The sequence below is a fragment of the Gymnoscopelus braueri genome (genome assembly GCF_963280865.1).
Source record: "Gymnoscopelus braueri genome assembly, chromosome: 15".
Classification (NCBI taxonomy): Eukaryota; Metazoa; Chordata; class Actinopteri; order Myctophiformes; family Myctophidae; genus Gymnoscopelus; species Gymnoscopelus braueri.
Window position 1 is genome coordinate 16,762,113 of NC_137620.1, and position 18,094 is coordinate 16,780,206.

At 38.4% G+C, this 18,094-nt stretch overlaps 1 protein-coding gene across 1 annotated transcript in view; it reads left to right on the forward strand.

Moving 5' to 3' along the window:
• Window positions 1–1,563: 1,563 nt before the first annotated feature.
• Window positions 1,564–18,094, forward strand: part of LOC308101393 (uncharacterized protein) — a gene marked incomplete at its 3' end in the record, with an annotated part of 39,698 nt that continues 23,167 nt past the window's right edge. The window contains exon 1 of the mRNA XM_080450816.1: window positions 1,564–1,598. Coding sequence (XP_080306942.1) covers window positions 1,568–1,598 — 31 coding nt within the window. The 5' untranslated portion in view covers window positions 1,564–1,567. The remainder of the gene's footprint in view (window positions 1,599–18,094) is intronic.

Consider the following 18,094-nt stretch of genomic DNA (forward strand, 5'->3'; position numbering starts at 1 on the left):
TCATTCTAGCACATGAACTTGTGCAGTGTACAAAATAAACTTTTTGACTATTGTGATTTTAAATTATATTACATATTATATTAATTCAATCTTTGTAGGTGTTAAGATATTTATATAATATGTTATGGTTTGTGTTTTTGAGACTTTTGTTTTATTACATTTTAATGAAAATAGTTGAAAATAATTATATTTTTGTTTACGTATTTAGTTTTAGATATTCAACCCTTACAATGTCTGTACAGATTTTGCCCTGCTGTTTGAAAATACTTTCATTCATCTCAAACAAATATAATGCCATGTTTAGCTCTTTTTTGTACATAATGTTAAGTTTTTATGCTTACATGTTTTTCAAAGAATGTGAAGTAAGTAAATTAATAAATCTTAAATTTGTATTTGTTTCACAAAATGAATGATTAACAAATATTTTGTCTTATGTTGGCTTTAAAGCGGCACTATGTAAAAAACAATTGAAATAATAAAATGTAATTTTGTCCAATCTGTATGGTAGATCTGATTGGTTTAGAGCCGTGGTAATAACCACATAGCACTATGAAGTCTAATGTCTTTGTACAGTTCTACATCACTCCACCACTCAGAAGAAAGACACTTTCCACTTGATTGCTCTGCTCTTGTTGTTAATAGAATAATAATATAGGTTTGTAGAGGGAAGCAAAAGAAGACAAACATGTTTCCTGTTTCAAAAAGTGATGAAATGCACAGCACTGTGGTTGTAGTGAGACGTCTGTCTTCCTCAATGTTGTGATACTTCACCTGTTTGTGGTCTTTGGTTATTATAGTCTCTTCACTGCACGGCTGTATCTGTTTTTATGCAGGTTCACAGACGTGAACCTGCATAAAAACAGATACAAACATGCAAACTTAAAATAGTATAATTATGGAAATAATCATTCCATTCCATTGTGGTAGCAGTTTAAAATCCTAGATGACATCTGATGGTTGGTTGGATGGATGGATGTCTTGGAAAAGTATAGACCAATCACAGTGAACTACATACTTTAGCTCAGCTGGTGCTGATATACGAATCGCAATCCCCTCTCTGAGCTGGGTGTGACGACACACATTGCGTTGAATTGATGCACACAGGATAACTCAAACCATCCCCACACATCATGAGGTTGTTTTATCTTGTTCATTTGTGAATGGCCATGCAGTTGGCCCATATGTCTTCATCATGAAAGATACAATTTGTATGCAAGATATGTATTTCTACTTATATAGTGTGCATGAATTAGCTTTATCTCAGATTCTCTTCCAAAAAGAGGAAGAACATGAAAGTACCCCCTACACACACACACACACACACACACACACACACACACACACACACACACACACACACACACACACACACACACACACACACACACACACACACACACACACACACACACACACACACACACACACACACACACACACACACACACACACACACACACACACACACACACACACACACACACACACACACACACAGTAGCTCTTAGTTCACAGTGATCAGGACGTACTGTAGAAGTATTTTCAGAGCCGTTCAACACAGGAGAAGATGGGTCTCACCTTTCCCTGTGTGCTCCTATGTGAGTATATCACTATTATTACTAGTAGGTCTATTGAACTAGTTTCTAGTATTGAACAATTTCAATGAAGGAATACGTGGCTCAACTGTAATTATATTTTGTTAAAGGGATAGTTGATGACCAGCGGACCGGTAGCGGTTCCGGTAGGAAACACAAAGGAGACTCTTTGTGTCATCAAATTATTGGATTAGGAATGCGACAAAAACTAAATAATATCCATGAATTCAAGTCTCCATAGGGTGACTAATCGATAGAAAAAAGGAAGTTTGTGGGTGAACTATCCCTTTAAGCTGCTGAGTTTGAATACACTCAAATGTCAAGGGAATCAATGTAGTAGTTGTTTTTTTACGTAGGATCTTGACCAATGTTTTAACCTTGCTGTAGATTTATAATTTCAGCAATATTTTGATTTGCTATTAGCGATAACAAAAAATCAACATTAAAAGACCAAAGTACAAACACTGATGATGCTACAGTACAGAGATGGCCTTTAGTGCCCACTCATATACTGTAGTATACCATAAAACATTTTATTTGTTTATTTTACACAACTACACAGCTAAATCAATGATCTATGATGTGTACAAGCTGGAATTTTAATATTAATGAATATTAATAAATATTAATAAAATCGTTTTCAAATGCATTATTTTACATCAAGCCAAAACTATATTGTTAATGTGCAGCCTAAGATATGAAGCTTGTATGGCATCATACCTTATGAAAGGTTTTCACTTTTTTTTTGTTTTTTTTAAAACATCTGTCCACACACAAATAAAAGCAGAAAGAAATTAAAATACTGATATTTATGCTTAACTTGATATTGTCTCTCATCAAATATCTTTCAGTGAGTAGCTTCCTCTCCTGTGGACACAGTCAAGGTAAAGATTGATATCTATTCTCTTTATTCACTCAGTCAAGATCCTATTTAAACTATACTCACATTGTCACATATACTTCATCCTCTCAATTATTACACATTACATATAGTCAGTTTACTAATATGCATCTACTCAACTTGCTTATTACTCTGGTTTAGTGACAGATGAGGCTGTTTGTAGCATTTGGTTTAATTCTACTTGTGTGTTTGTGTTTTATGTGTTTGTGTAGAGAGACCAGAACCTGTTCTGAGCCTGGAGCCCAACTGGTCCCATATATTTACTGGAGAGTCTGTTACATTAATATGTGACATGAGAGAAGGAGAGAAGACTGACTGGTGGTACACACTTGACAAAGATGGTCAATCATTTGTCAGATACCATGATCAGAATACATTTGAAATGAGACCACCAGAGCCAGGCTACAGCGGTGAATACCAGTGTACTGGTACTTTCAAAAAGGATGGCACGCATAAAAAGAGTAATGAAGTCACTTTGATTGTATCAGGTAAGTCATATCATCATATTATCATCACTGTCATTATGTTTTAAGATCATTCATAGCACTCAGACAGTATACTGTATATCAGTGGTTCTCAAAGTGGGGTCCGGGAACTCCTACGGGTCCTTGGGGGAGGTTCCAGGGGGTCCCCAGCTAAAGTAGTTTACATAGCATCTCAAGGAATTTAACCACCGTTTCCATTTATATGTTGGCTATTAAAAGATAGCTGATCTACAAGCTCACAGCGCATCACTTTGTGCCGTGTTGCGAGCTTGTACATCTGCTATTTTTTTTATCATTTTGAACTTTTTAAAACATTAATCTTCTCTTCTGGGGGTCCCTGGCACATTTAACCTATATACAGTATGTACCTTTCAGGACGTTTCAATATATTCTCTTTTTTTTCTTTTTTCATGACTGCTGTGTACAGTAGGTAGTTAGAGACAATATCCCATAGCTGGAGGGATGGTCAAGCTGTGATTGGCCATTTGGTTATCACTTATCAGGGAGTTCTTAATAATCAATAATTATTTTCAGTACTATTTATTTTTAATCCTATTTTCATCAAGTGAGTATTTGACATATTTTACTTATTGTCAAAATGTGCATGGTAGACTACTCAGTGTAGTTGTCAGCTACTTTTCTCCAGGAAGTGGATGTTTGATTGAATTTGATCTTTATTTATCTTGAACAAATAAAAAGTACAGAAAACTCAATACTCCATACAGTACATCATCAACACAGTAACAAAGCAGAACCATTCTTGTTCAAGAAGGGACAGAGAGAAGCAAAAGCTCATTTTGTTCTAGTTAAAAGTTTGTCTTCCTAATCTGATCAACAGATCATAAACCAAAGGCCACACTGAAAGCTGACCTACCTGTAGGGGGCAGTGTTACACTGCGCTGCTCTGTGGATGGTTCATCTGGCTGGAAATGGCAATACAGCCTGTACCAACATAACACAGTGATCAAGCAAGATGGTGTTCAACACTCTGATGGATCAATCAGTGTGTCAGAAGGTGGAGTCTACAGGTGCATAGGAAGGAGAGGAGAACCAGTTTATGACACTGAACACAGTGATGCAGTCACAATACACACAATTGGTGAGTACTTAGAATAAAATAAATGTTGCGTGTGTGTGTGTGTGTGGGGGGGGGGGGGGTGCGTGTGTGTGTGTGTGTGTGTGTGTGTGTGTGTGTGTGTGTGTGTGTGTGTGTGTGTAGCCTAAATGCTATCATTTCAAATGCTGTTTTCATTGCCGTCATACTGTGTCATAGTGCCTCAACCTTCAGTGACAAGATCTACTCCACCTTCAGTGACAAGATCTACTCAACCTTCAGTGACAAGATCTACTCAACCTTCAGTGACAAGATCTACTCAACAGGGTTGAGTAGATTTTCCTACTGTACGTGTCCGTACCTCAGGGTACGGACACAGAAGCATTGCAAAAAGACGGCCACATAGGCAGAATCAAACTCCAGTGTGTTCGTACCCTCAGGGTTGAATTCATGCTCAGAATTTAGCAGTGTGTAGTTGATATCAAATGTAATTCTGTCTGCAGATCAGCCCATCATTCAGCATTTCATTGGTGCAAGCGTGTCAAAGGAAGGACACTGTCGAATGGCTTTGCAGTGCTCGTCTCCAAACAAAGGGGTCGTCTTCACCTGGCAGGCTCAACCGGTCGTAAACATCTCATTTTGGACATCGAGCAACAACAGCCTCTCGCACTTATTGGCCTCCTTCAGCCCGGACAACGAGGTCAATTTCACCTGCAGCACCAGCAGGAAGGGACTGAAAACCTCCAGTGTGGTGACCACTAGGTGTCTGGGTAAGACCACAAGCAGAAATATAGAGATGGGGAAGACCCCTGTTACTAAACAAATACTTGTAATAGAGCTTTTTAACACTAAAACGGCAGTGCATTTCCTGAATCAATCCTTTTACCTCTAGCGGTCTCTGGATCTGCGGAACATATTTCTCCACATGAGGGACTGATGGTGGGACTGATAGTGGGACTTGTTGTTGTGATTCTACTGACCATCCTTCTGCTCCTGCTGTGTCGATACAGAACATCCAAAGGTGAGAACTATACTACATTAGATTAGGATTACATTTAGAAGTATTTCTCAAAATGTTTCATGTCAAGGACCCCCAAATTGATATGTATTTGGCTGCGGACCCCCATCTGGATGTTTTGTGCCAGGGACCCCCAGAAGAGAAGATTTATGTAAATAAGAAATTCCAATACTATCCAGATTTCTAAATAGATCAAAAATAGCAGATGTACAAGCTCGCAGCACGGGACCTTAAGTGACGCGATGTGAGCTTGTACATCTGCTATTTTTTAAAGGCCAACGTATTATGGATAAAGTGGTTAAAATGATTGTGATGCTGTATCAACACATTTCGCTGGGATCCCCTGGAAGGCCCCCAAGGACCCCTGTGGGTCCCCGGACCCCACTTTGAGAACCACTGACACAGAGAACAGTGGTTCTCAAAGTGGGGTCAAAGGGTCCTCGAGGGGGACCAACAAAATCCGTTTAACCTCTATATACATTTGAAAATAGCTGATCTACAAGATCACAATGTATCGCATCAAGACGTTCGTTGAACATTATGTTGTGAGCTTGTAGATCTGCTATTTTCTAAAAACTCTTTAACAACACAAATCTTGTATGGGGTCCCTGGCACAATATATTTTCAGATTGGGGTACCACGGTAAAATATTAATTTTGGGGTCCTTGAAGAACCGCTGATGTTGATTACAATCACTGTAACTCTCCTTAAATGATACTGTTGCTTTCCATTGCATAGCAATTTAAATCTTTTTTTCTTTTTCTTTTCTTTTTTACAGATCCATGTTGTGTCAAGTAAGTAGCCTACAGTATTACTCTGTCTATTAATAAACATGTCGGCAATAGATTCCTACTTAATATATTTCTGTAGATTTCAAAAGATTTCTACTTTATTTCGCCTATATTATTTTCATTGCAGAGCGGTTCAGTCTCAGGGAACCAATCAGGGCTCAGCTGACCAGGGGACCAATCAAAGTGGAGCTCCTGATGATGTGTACTGCCCACTGCAGCACGGTCAGTTTTTGAACCAATCATGACACTTCTGACAAGAACAACTCGTTCTAATTTAAAATGTAAATTAATTTACAGCTTCAAATAAAAAATAAACCGTCATTCATTAAACATTGAATAATACAGAATAATTAACTAAATTGAAACCATGTGTGAAATAACAACAATAAGCACCACATTAATGTGTACTTTTGTTTACCTTTAGGTGACACAAGTGTCTATGGAGTAATCGATCAAACTGATCACTACGAGAATGGTACAGTATATATTTTCAAGGTTCAGATAAATTATTTCATTTGGTTTTATTGTAGAATATTAACATTCAACCTTGTGAACGTGATATTTCAGAAACACCTTGAGGGAATTTTATGATATTTGGCACTAATATCCACTTGGACTAAAGGATTATTTAGAAGTACAGTGTGTTCATTAATGAAGTCTCCATCCTCTACATATCGTCTCTGTCGGCTGGAAACCCAGTCCAAGTCCAAAACTGTTACTTTTTAGGATTAAAATTCACAAATAGCAAAAGTAGCAGATTTACAAGGTCACAAAATGCGACACTTCATGCTTGTATCGATCTGCTACTTTTGATGCTTTTGTGTGACGCTGTAGTATGAGCAAGTAGGGCGTTAACTGACGAAAAAAGTTAAAATATGGAGATAAGAGATTTCTGCCCGACAGCAACGATATACTATACGAGTCTGGACAGACATGGATGTCTGATAAGGACGATGCATACAACCACACTGCAGTATTTAAAGGGATACTTCACTTTCGGGCCGGGGACACATTTAAAAAAAATATTAAAAATAAATGAAAAAAGTTATGGAAAATTCATGGCCCCCTCACGCATTAGAGTGTCCTACTAATGTGTGAGGGGGCCATGAATTTTCCATAACTTTTTTCATTTATTTTTTATATATTTTTTAAATGTGTCCCCGGCCCGAGAGTGAAGTATCCCTTTAATTTTTATTCTAGCATTTTAAATAGGAGGAAGAACTGTGACAAAGTCACTGTTTGTTGTTGTGCATGCTGCATAATATCTTTATCAATCATTGTAAATGGATGGGAGAAAAACAAAAGGGACACAACCTAAATCTCTACCAAAGTTTAATTGAGCTATAAGTTCTCATACCATATTGTTAACATCAGACACTCAATAGTAGGACCAGAGTCCAGAATGTAATGGATGTCGAGGGAAATTCCATTGAGCAAAGATATCTGTGATCTGTTGAGATGGAATGAAAATGTAACTTTAATGAATGACACCACTCACAACTGAATGAGATGTGAATATATTTCTTCATATTCCACAGTTATATATTCAAGCAGTAGACACAATATTATACAGCACAATGTTCACTGACAGAGTTCCTGTTTTAAATGTACACTGTAACTTTGTTTAAACTCCTTAGATACAGTGGTGTAGGACAACCCAACATGACACGTGGATGAAGTCAATGGATCTACAGCATTAATGCAGGGATAGATACTGTAACAATATAAATGGATTTTCACCAATAAATGCAGGGTAACATTTACGGAGCCATCTACATACAAGAGCCATGTTCTCTCGCACGCACGCACACACACAAAGTCACAGTTTGGATTAATATAAGAAGTAGTTTAAAACTATAATGTATAGTTGAAGTGTCAATCGATTCATCTAGATGAGGTTCAAATGCATATTCATAGATCTACTGCCGTATACATGCGTGAGCAAACATGCACATGCACTCAACCACATACAGTATGTGCATACACACACATACAATGCTGACACCTATTTTACTCCTCATTCTAGCACATCAACTTGTGCAGTATACAAAATATACTTTTTGACTATTGTGATTTTAAATTATATTAAATATGATATTAATTCAATCTTTGTAGATGTTAAGATATTTACATAAAACGTTTACTGTATGGTTTTATGGTTTGTGTTTTACAGACTTTTGTTTATTACATTTTAATGAATATATATTTTTGTTTAAGTGTTTAGTTTTTGATATTCCACTCTTATAATGTCTGTAGAGATTTTGCCCTGCTGTTTGAAAATACTTTCATTCATCTCAAACAAATATAATGCCATGTTTAGCTTTTTTTCTACACAATTTTTCAGTGAAGTGTTTACGCGTTCATGTTTTTCCAATAATGTGAAGTAAGTAAGTAAATGAATAAATCTTAAATTTGTATTTGTTTCACATCAGCATTTAGATCACACAGGTCCATTTGTTAAAAAGTGTGAAAAAAAATATTTCAGCTGGTCTTAGGATAACATTATCTTATCAACAAAAACAAACCATGAACATTATTATTTGTTTGTACAGTATTATGACAGAGTATACATTACAGTTCAGTTTTAAATACATGATGAATGATTAATGATGAACAATATTTAGTTTTGTCATATGCTGCCCTTAAAGCGGCACTATGTAATTCTTTCCTAATGAATAAGATGTAATTTTGTCTTATCTGTATGATAAAAAGTGTATAACTTATGCAAAGGTGGTTGTATTTTGTCTCCCTGCTCTTCTATTGAGACATTTAGATTGTGTCAAAGGTCATGTCTCACCTAGACACAGGATCTGACACGAAATCTGACCTGATGGTCAAGATTCAATGTCTCCCCTGAGCAAGCAGGCAGGCTCTATTAGCAGCTTTAATGTTATTTATACAGTGGGTGGCTCAATGACACAATCTGATTGGTTAAGAGCCGTGGTAATAACCTCATTGCACTATGAAGTCTAATGTCTTTGTACAGTTCTACATCACTCCACCACTCAGAAGAAAGACACTCTCCACTTGATTGCTCTGCTCTTGTTGCTAATGGAATAATACTGTAGGTTTGTACAGGGATTTGATTTGATTTGATTTTGGTAAAATAGATACGAGTACACAATATAACACTAATACACTTAAACCCAGGATGTACACATAAAAGCGTCATAAAACACTTGTTTCCAATGTGGTCCTACAAAAGGGAAGCAAAAGAAGACAAACATGTTTCCTGTTTCACAAAGTGATGAGATGCACAGCACTGTGGTTGTACAGAGACATCTGTCTTCCTCTCATTCAATGTTGTGACACCAGCCTGCAGAGAGTATGCAGCATGAATGACACACATCCATATCCACACAAATGCATGTATGCACACACTAATGCATACCTGCAGAAACACACACACACACACACACACGCAAACACATACAACAGAAGACAGTTAAGAAATTAGCTGGCTGATTCCAGCAGTCACACAGTTAGCCTCAGGTAAACTAATTAGACTCTGAGCTGGGTGTGATGACACACTTGTTGTGCATCGAGCTAACACGGGCCAATTATTAAAGCCGGTGGCACCACGGTGGATTCGAACCCACTGCTCCATGGTGATGGGCAGGGACTTTACCACTGCGCCACCGAGCTTCCGTCTATGTTATCTTGCTGGTGTCACTGATGATGTCACGCTCTGACATCACTCTGTGACATCACAAGCTCAAAGAGTTTACCATAAATGGAGACTATTCTGGTGCATGGACTGATGCACCAAGTGGAAAGTCAGTTGGATCAGCGGATCTCCCCATATATGGAAAACCCTGATGTCATCAATGTGGGCATAATAGACAAATGGATACACTGACAACGGGTATAATGGATATAATGGGTATTGTTGGGCATGCATTCCCAATTTGCATCGTTCCCAACTTGCGTGGTCCCAGAGTAGCAAATGCGGTATACAGGTACATACAGTATATGCATGTAAGTACAGTATATACAATTTTATGACATAGTATACGTTTTCTTGGATTTCCTGACATAAAATAGCATGACTTTTTGGATATATGTTATTATGTCATAGATATATTTGTAGGTAACTTTGACTATTTTTGTTTTTTTATGTCGGGGTGTAATACTGAAACTGAAATGTTTTGACTACACAGTATAGGAAATGCCTCTTTTCTATGTCATAGTATAGTAAGATTTGTTTTTCTGTTTTGGTGACAATATTGTAAACTCTAAAAATGTTCATTGTCAATTTATATGAACAACAATGTTATTTTTGTGAATTAATCTCCCTCCAGGCTATTGGATACGTGTCTGCTAGGCCATGGAGTGGAAATAAGCAATCGACTACGAAACAAATTCATGCATGCAGAGAAATGCTCCACTGTGATGGAGGCTGTTTGTGTGACTGTGGTTTGACACAGGTTTCCTTTGTGGTCAGTGAGGACTCTAATGACAGCCTAGTCTTCAGTGTTTCCTGTTGGTTATTATATTGTCTGTTTTCACCCATAATGCTGTTTAATGTTTTTTTTTTTTTAAAGAACATTACAGAAAGAGTCAACAGATACGTTATCTCGGTGGTGAACACAGATGTTTGTTTTATAGCTCTGTAGTGTTATTATTCACTAAAGCATGAGCATTTCACTACCAAGTCATAATAGGAACATAATTTCCTGCTATGTATCTGTGCATCTGTGAACAAAATAACTCAGCGATATGTGGATTTTCATGCAACTTGTCAAGAAGACAATAGGTTTGATGCATTTGATTCCTTGTGGAGAATTAAGTGATGGAATACTTCTATCACACTGTGCTTTCAAATTAATTAATAAAGTTCAAATTATGTCAGTCTGTGAACAAAATAATGAATGATCAGTATAGGCTGCCCCAAAGAGATGGTCAACTTTTGGGGATAAAGGGTCAAAGGGACCGTCAAGGTCAAGGTCAAAATCAAGAACAGACAGATGGATTTTCACAACCCTTTTTTATTTATCAGTAGGCCGGCTTAATTTTGTGTTTAAAAGATCAATGCTCAAGGTCAGAATCAAGGTAAAAATTACATAATTTGTCATATATTGAGTTTTAGTTTTTCTGTTCTTCATTTTTGAATGACCATGGATGGTGTTGGCCCGTGTCTTGAAGATACAATTTGTTTGCAGTACAAGAAATTTAATTCTACTTCTAACCCATGCAACCCTACTTAGAACGCGCCTATGAAAGAGTTCACATCTTTATTTCGGCCTCTCTACCAAAACACAGGAAGGAAGACCAGATCTGAATACTGCTGCTGAAATATGCTGAGCTCATGGCATGAAGTGTACCTTCTTTCTCACACCCTTTAACCACACCCCCCCTCCCCTCCACCACACGCACGCACGCACGCGCGCGCGCACACACACACACACACACACACACACACACACACACACACACACACACACACACACACACACACACACACACACACACACACACACACACACACACACACACACACAAACACACAGCAGTACTTCATCACAGTGATCAGGACGTAGAAGGTTCTTCAGAATCGTTCATCACATGAGACAATGGGTCTCACCTTGTTGCCCTTTGTGGTCCTGATGTTGGGACTGATAGTGGGACTTGTTGTTGTGATTCTACTGACCATCTTTCTGCTCCTGCTGTGTCGATACAGCATATCCAAAGGTGAGAACTATACTACATTAGATTAGGATTACATTTAGAAGTATTTCTCAAAATGTTTCATGTCAAGGACCCCCAAATTGATATGTATTTGGCTGCGGACCCCCATCTAAAAATGTTCATTGTCAATTTATATGAACAACAATGTTATTTTTGTGAATTAATCTCCCTCCAGGCTATTGGATACGTGTCTGCTAGGCCATGGAGTGGAAATAAGCAATTGACTACGACACAAATTCATGCATGCAGAGAAATGCTCCACTGTGATGGAGGCTGTTTCTGTGACTGTGGTTTGACACACAGGCTGTTTCCTTTGTTGTCAGTGAGGACTCTAATGTCAGTCTAGTCTTCAGTGTTTCATGTTGGTTATTATTATATTGTCTGTTTTCACTCATAATGCTGTTTAATGTTTAAAAAAAAAAAGAACATTACAGAAAGAGTCAACAGATACATTATCTCGGTGGTGAACACAGATGTTTGTTTTATAGCTCTGTAGTGTTATTATTCACTAAAGCATGAGCATTTCACTACCAAGTCATAATAGGAACATAATGTCCTGCTATGTATCTGTGCATCTGTGAACAAAATAACTCAACGATATGTGGATTTTCATGCAACTTGTCAAGAAGACAATAGGTTTGATGCATTGGATTCCTTGTGGAAAATTAAGCGATGGAATACTTCTATCACACTGTGCTTTCAAATTAATTAATAAAGTTCAAATTATGTCAGTCTGTGAACAAAATAACTGATGAATGATCAGTAGGCTGCCTCAAAGAGATGGTCAACTTTTGGGGATAAAGGGTCCAAGGGACCGTCAAGGTTAAAATCAAGAACAGACAGGTGGATTTTCACAACACTTTGGAATGATCAGTAGGCCGGCTTAATTTTGTGTTTAAAAGATCAATGCTCAAGGTCAGAATCAAGGTAAAAATTACATAATTTGTCATATTTTGAGTTTTAATTTTTCTGTTCTTCATTGGTGAATGACCATGGTGTTGGCCCGTGTCTTGAAGATACAATTTGTTGGCAGTACAAGACATTTAATTCTACTTCTAACCCATGCATAATAGGACAAAATCTACTTAGAACGCGCCTATGAAAGAGTTCACATCTTTATTTCGGCCCACTCCAAAAAACAGGAAGGAAGATCAGATCTGAATACTGCTGCTGAAATATGCTGAGCTCATGGCATGAAGTGTACCTTCTTTCTCACACCCTTTGACAACACCCCCCCCTCCCCTCCCCTCCACCACACGCACAAACACGCACGCACGCACAAACACGCACGCACGCACAAACGCACACGTGCGTGCGCGCGCACACACACACACACACACACACACACACACACACACACACACACACACACACACACACACACACACACACACACACACACACACACACACACACACACACACACACACACACACACACACACACACTTCATCACAGTGATCAGGAAGAAGGTTCTTCAAAGCCGTTCATCACAGGAAGGAATGGGTCTCACCTTGTTGCCCTTTGTGCTCCTCTGTGAGTATTATCATTATCACTATTATTACTACTGTAGTATGTCTATTGAACTAGTGTTTGAACCATTTCAATGAAGGAATATGTGACTATACTGTATATATATATATATATATATATATATATATATATACAAAACTTGTATTTATTTGACACATTAACAGATAATGATTATAGCCATCTGCAAGCGACAAAACATTTGTTGGATATCAGAATATAGCGAATAGTTTTTACACGCATTTTTTTTAAGGCTGAAACTAATGTTAAGGTGCAGCCGTCCAAAAAACTAAGCCTCGAGATTTCAATCTCATCTAGAGAGACTTTTTTTCCCCGGTTGCTTAGTGTTCTGTCACTATGAACGTCTGATCTCACCAAAAAAAACAAAAAAAAAAGTTATTAAAATATGCAATCTAGTGCAAGGCCTATTGGCGCACGTTTTAAGCTGTGGCGGACCCGTGATGGAGTTATGACATTTTTCTACTGTACCATTCATCCTAAGATATCATAACATCATAGAAAAGGTAAGAAAACCGTGGTCCAAAATTCCCCTTTAAGATTGTTATTGTCGTTAAGCGTTTTCAATGTTCACAAATAAAAGCAGAAAGCAAGAGGTACTGTTTTGCTTTTTGATTAAAAAAAAAGCTGCAAGTCATATTTTTAGGCCCTGGCTCTGCCAGTGGCTAGCCGTCTATGACAAGGTGTCTGTATGTCTGTCTGTCTGTCTGTCTGTCTGTGGCTTTATGTGAGAATCACGGGAGTTAAAGTTCCAGTTTTAGTGTTACCTTAATATAGTTGCTGTCGGGCAGAAACCTCTTATCTCCATATTTTAACTTTTTGTGTTTTTTCATAAATTAATGCCCTACTTTATCATACTACAGCGTTACTCAAAAGTAGCAGATCTACAAGTTTTTGAGCTTGTAGATCTGCTACTTTTGCTATTTATTTCTTTTGAATCCTGCAAAGTAACAGTTTTGGACATGAGGTTTCCACCCGACAGAGACGATATACAGCATGACATGAGAAACTAGCCTCCTGTGTGAACTGTGTATAGAATAGGGTAGGTTTATGGTAGGTACTTTTTTTAGGTGCTACTCAGAGTAAAAAGGTTGAGAACCACTGCTCTACGACATTGATTATCAGAATATAGAGCGTTTTTAGCTTTTTAAAGGAGGCCGATGCACAAGGTTAGTGACAGGTGTGTAGGACAACCAGGAATGTCCAAATGTTAAATTAAATCGATTTATTTTTTGCAAGTTCCAGACAGTGTGCGGGACATTTTTCTTTCTTTTGATATCATAGAGCCCTTTCTTAGCATTTTAACGGGAAACGTTTTATTTTATTTTATACAAAAACACACCCTCGTAACACAAAACTGCTCCGCAATCTTGTCTATTTTGGTCCCGCATCATTAAGGCCAATATACTCCTTCCGATGTTGGAACATCTCCTGGGGCCTGTTCCTCAAAAGGTGAATTAACAAAGCCTGGCCTTAAGCCAAATCAAGGCTTGACAAAGTCGGGTCCGAAAAGCCTCGTTTATTCCGTTCCTCAGACGCCAAGCCAGGCTGAAAAGGAGCAACTTTGTCGAGCTAGACCTTGTCAAACCAGGCTGTGTCCAGCCAGGATAATGAAGCCAGGCTGAATGGGCGGCGATTCGCCGGCGACGTATTTCTATAAAAGACCATGAACTCGAGCGCAGATTCCTTGAACTTGACCAATCACGGAGTCGAAAACCAGAGCAGCGTTCTTCTCTGTGGCTGAATAGCAGCACTGCAGCAGCTCATGAAATCATACAAGGAAGTAAAATGTATTTAAGCAAGAAAGGAAACGCGACCTCAATAAATAGATCCAGGGAGAAAGCATATTGCAAGCACACACAGTGTGTGTGTGTGTGTGTGTGTGTGTGTGTGTGTGTGTGTGTGTGTGTGTGTGTGTGTGTGTGTGTGTGTGTGTGTGTGTGTGTGTGTGTGTGTGTTTGAGACGGACGGGCAACGGGACGAACGGGACGAACGGGAACGGGACGGGGGACGGGGGACGGGGGACGGGGACGGGGGACGGGGGACGGGGGACGGGGGACGGGGACGGGGGTTGACCGTGACAGGGGGCCGTGACGGGATGAGCGGGGGGGACGGGACGGGACGAGACACGCAATAAATAACCCCACATTTGCAAGACCACTTTGGTAGAGGTTTGGGTTGTGTAGTTACCTTGCCATCATGATGTAACTCCAAAGGTGGACAAGAAATAAAAAATAATTTCTCCATTGACTAGAAATTGATAATTTAAAATATGCTCCTCATTGACTTACAAAGAGGCTCCTTTAAACCCGTAACTAATAATTTATATATATATATATATATATATATATATATATATATATATATATATATATATATATATATATATATATATATATATATATATATATATATATATATATATAAATTATTAGTTACGGGTATATGTGTGTGTGTGTATGTGTCAGACATTCTTTGTAATATTTTAAAATCACATGAGTCATTGTGAAACAATTATGATTATGATTCATGGTCACACACTATTTCAGTAATTAATTTGATTATCAGGCATGCAAACAGCCCGAGGTGAAAAAGGTGACAACATGTTGTTTTCTTTCGGGTCAGGTGTCACACAATTGCCCTATTTGGGTTAAAAAAGGTGACTGTAGCTGAAAAGTGACACTTTTGCATGTCTGGATTATATCTTATTGTATTTATTTCATTTTATTTGAATGCAGGGTCATTAAAATTAGTCCATATACAAACACATGTTTTGAATTAACTGTGGAAAAACTTGAAGAACAAGGCACTGGATTAAGTAAGCTTGGCTGTTAGCCTGCTCCTGACCAGGCTAACTTCACAGCTAAATTGCCATGGTAACTAAGCTAGGCTTGCTTCAATTCTCTTTTGAGGAATCGGATAAGGCTAAACTTAGCCAGGGTGAACTGGCTAAACTAATCTTCAAGATAATTCACCTTTTGAGGAACCGACTCAGCTCTAATCCTGGCTAAATTAAGCCAGGATAGGTGGAAAAGCCAGGCTTTAGCTCTAATTCACCTTTTGAGGAACAGGCCCCTGGTTCGGAAAGGCTTTCCACACTATAGTTAAGAGAGACAGGACTTCTGGAGGTGTACGGGTTTCAAGGAAAAGTTGTGGGACCGTCCTCTGAAGCTCAGAATGACATCAATTTGTAGTTCTATCACCTCCCTTTCTGAGGAGGGTCGGAAGGAGTATGAACTTACTTTAGCCGTTGATATTAACCCATTTAGATCTACAAAAGCCTTCTAAATCTTAACAGTTTTCTGAAAAACTTATGTTGTTATATAGCTATAAAATCTAAAATAACACAGATGCTTTCCCGGATAGAATATAACAGCAGAATTAACGAATCGTTTTTTCTTAAAGCCTTAAACTGCAGTAACTATGTTTTTGTACACACTGACTCATTTATTCATCTCAAAGGTCAAATTAGCCTTCATGATCTGCTATCTTTTTATCACGGCCCTCCTAAATATTTTTTTGTCGACTAAATCAACTGCACATTTAGTTGACAAAAATATTATTATATTTAGTCAACTAAAACTAGACTAAAACTAAAATATTACAGATTACTAAATTACGACTAAAACTAAATAGAATGTCATTCAAACGACGAAGACCAAAACTAAATCAAAATTGGCTGTCAGAATTAACACTAAAGAGCAGATATACAATTAGTGCCATATCACTTAAATAGCCTACTGAGTACTCATGATAATAACACATTTTGCTGGCCAATTGAAACACTTAAAAGCCCTTTTTATGAGTATAATTCTCTGTGTAGTTACTGCACTTTGACTTCAGTGTAGTTGTATGTTGGTGTTGTGTTAATGAGGAATAATTAAATGCAGATATTTATGCTTAACTTGATATTTTCTCATCAAATATTTTTCAGTGCTGAGTAACTTCCTCTCCTATGGACACAGTCAAGGTGAAGACTGATTTTGTATCTAAACTCTTCATTCAGTCAAGATCATATTTCCACCTGTCACATACTTTGTCCCCTCAATTATACTCTCTCGCCAGGCCGAAAGGCATGGCGAGAGAGTATGTTTTTCCCCCTGTCCGTCCCTCCGTGTGTCCTTCCGTATTACAAACTTGACAAAGATGCTGGTCCATATTTCCAATACGATGGTCTGAATACATTTCTATTGCAACTAGTGCCGAGCTACAGCGGTGAATACCAGTGTACTGGTTCTCTCAAAAACAATCACCAGGTTACAAAACAAAGTAATAAAGTCCCTTTGATTGTATCAGGTAAGTCATATTTTTCATCACCACCATTATATTACATTACATTAGAGTCATTTAGCAGACGCTTTTATCCAAAGCGACTTACAATAAGTGCATTCAAAATAGGTAAGGAACGAAAACTACTAATCACCAAAAGTATTAAGTGCATTTTCTGCAAAAACAAGCAACCAAGAGTATACCTAGCGCTACGGTAAAAGTGCAATATATCAGCTACCTATTTTCCTTAAACAGATGAGGCAACAATAGCAAAATCAAATGAGCAGGAGCTAAAACAAATAAGTATATCGACTAAACAAGATCCAATAAAACAGTACAACAATAACACAAGCGTTCGTACAACTAGTTAACAACATGTAGGCCAGGCAGAGAGGATGGGTAGTGTTTCCTGAAGAGGTGGGTTTTCAGCCTGCGGCGAAAGATGGGCAGTGACTCTGCTGTCCTGACATCAGTGGGAAGTTCATTCCACCACTGTGGGGCCAGAACAGAAAAAAGTCGTGACCGTGTGGACCGGCCAGAAGGACCCTTGAGTGACGAGGCAATCAGTCGCCCCGAGGTGGCAGACCGAAGTGGTCGGGAAGGGGTGTAGGCATCGACCATAGCCCGGAGGTAAGAAGGAGCTGTTCCTTTCACTGCCCTATAGGCTAGCACCAGGGTTTTAAACTGGATGCGAGCCGCTACGGGGAGCCAGTGTAGAGAACGGAGAAGGATAGTTGTGTGGGAG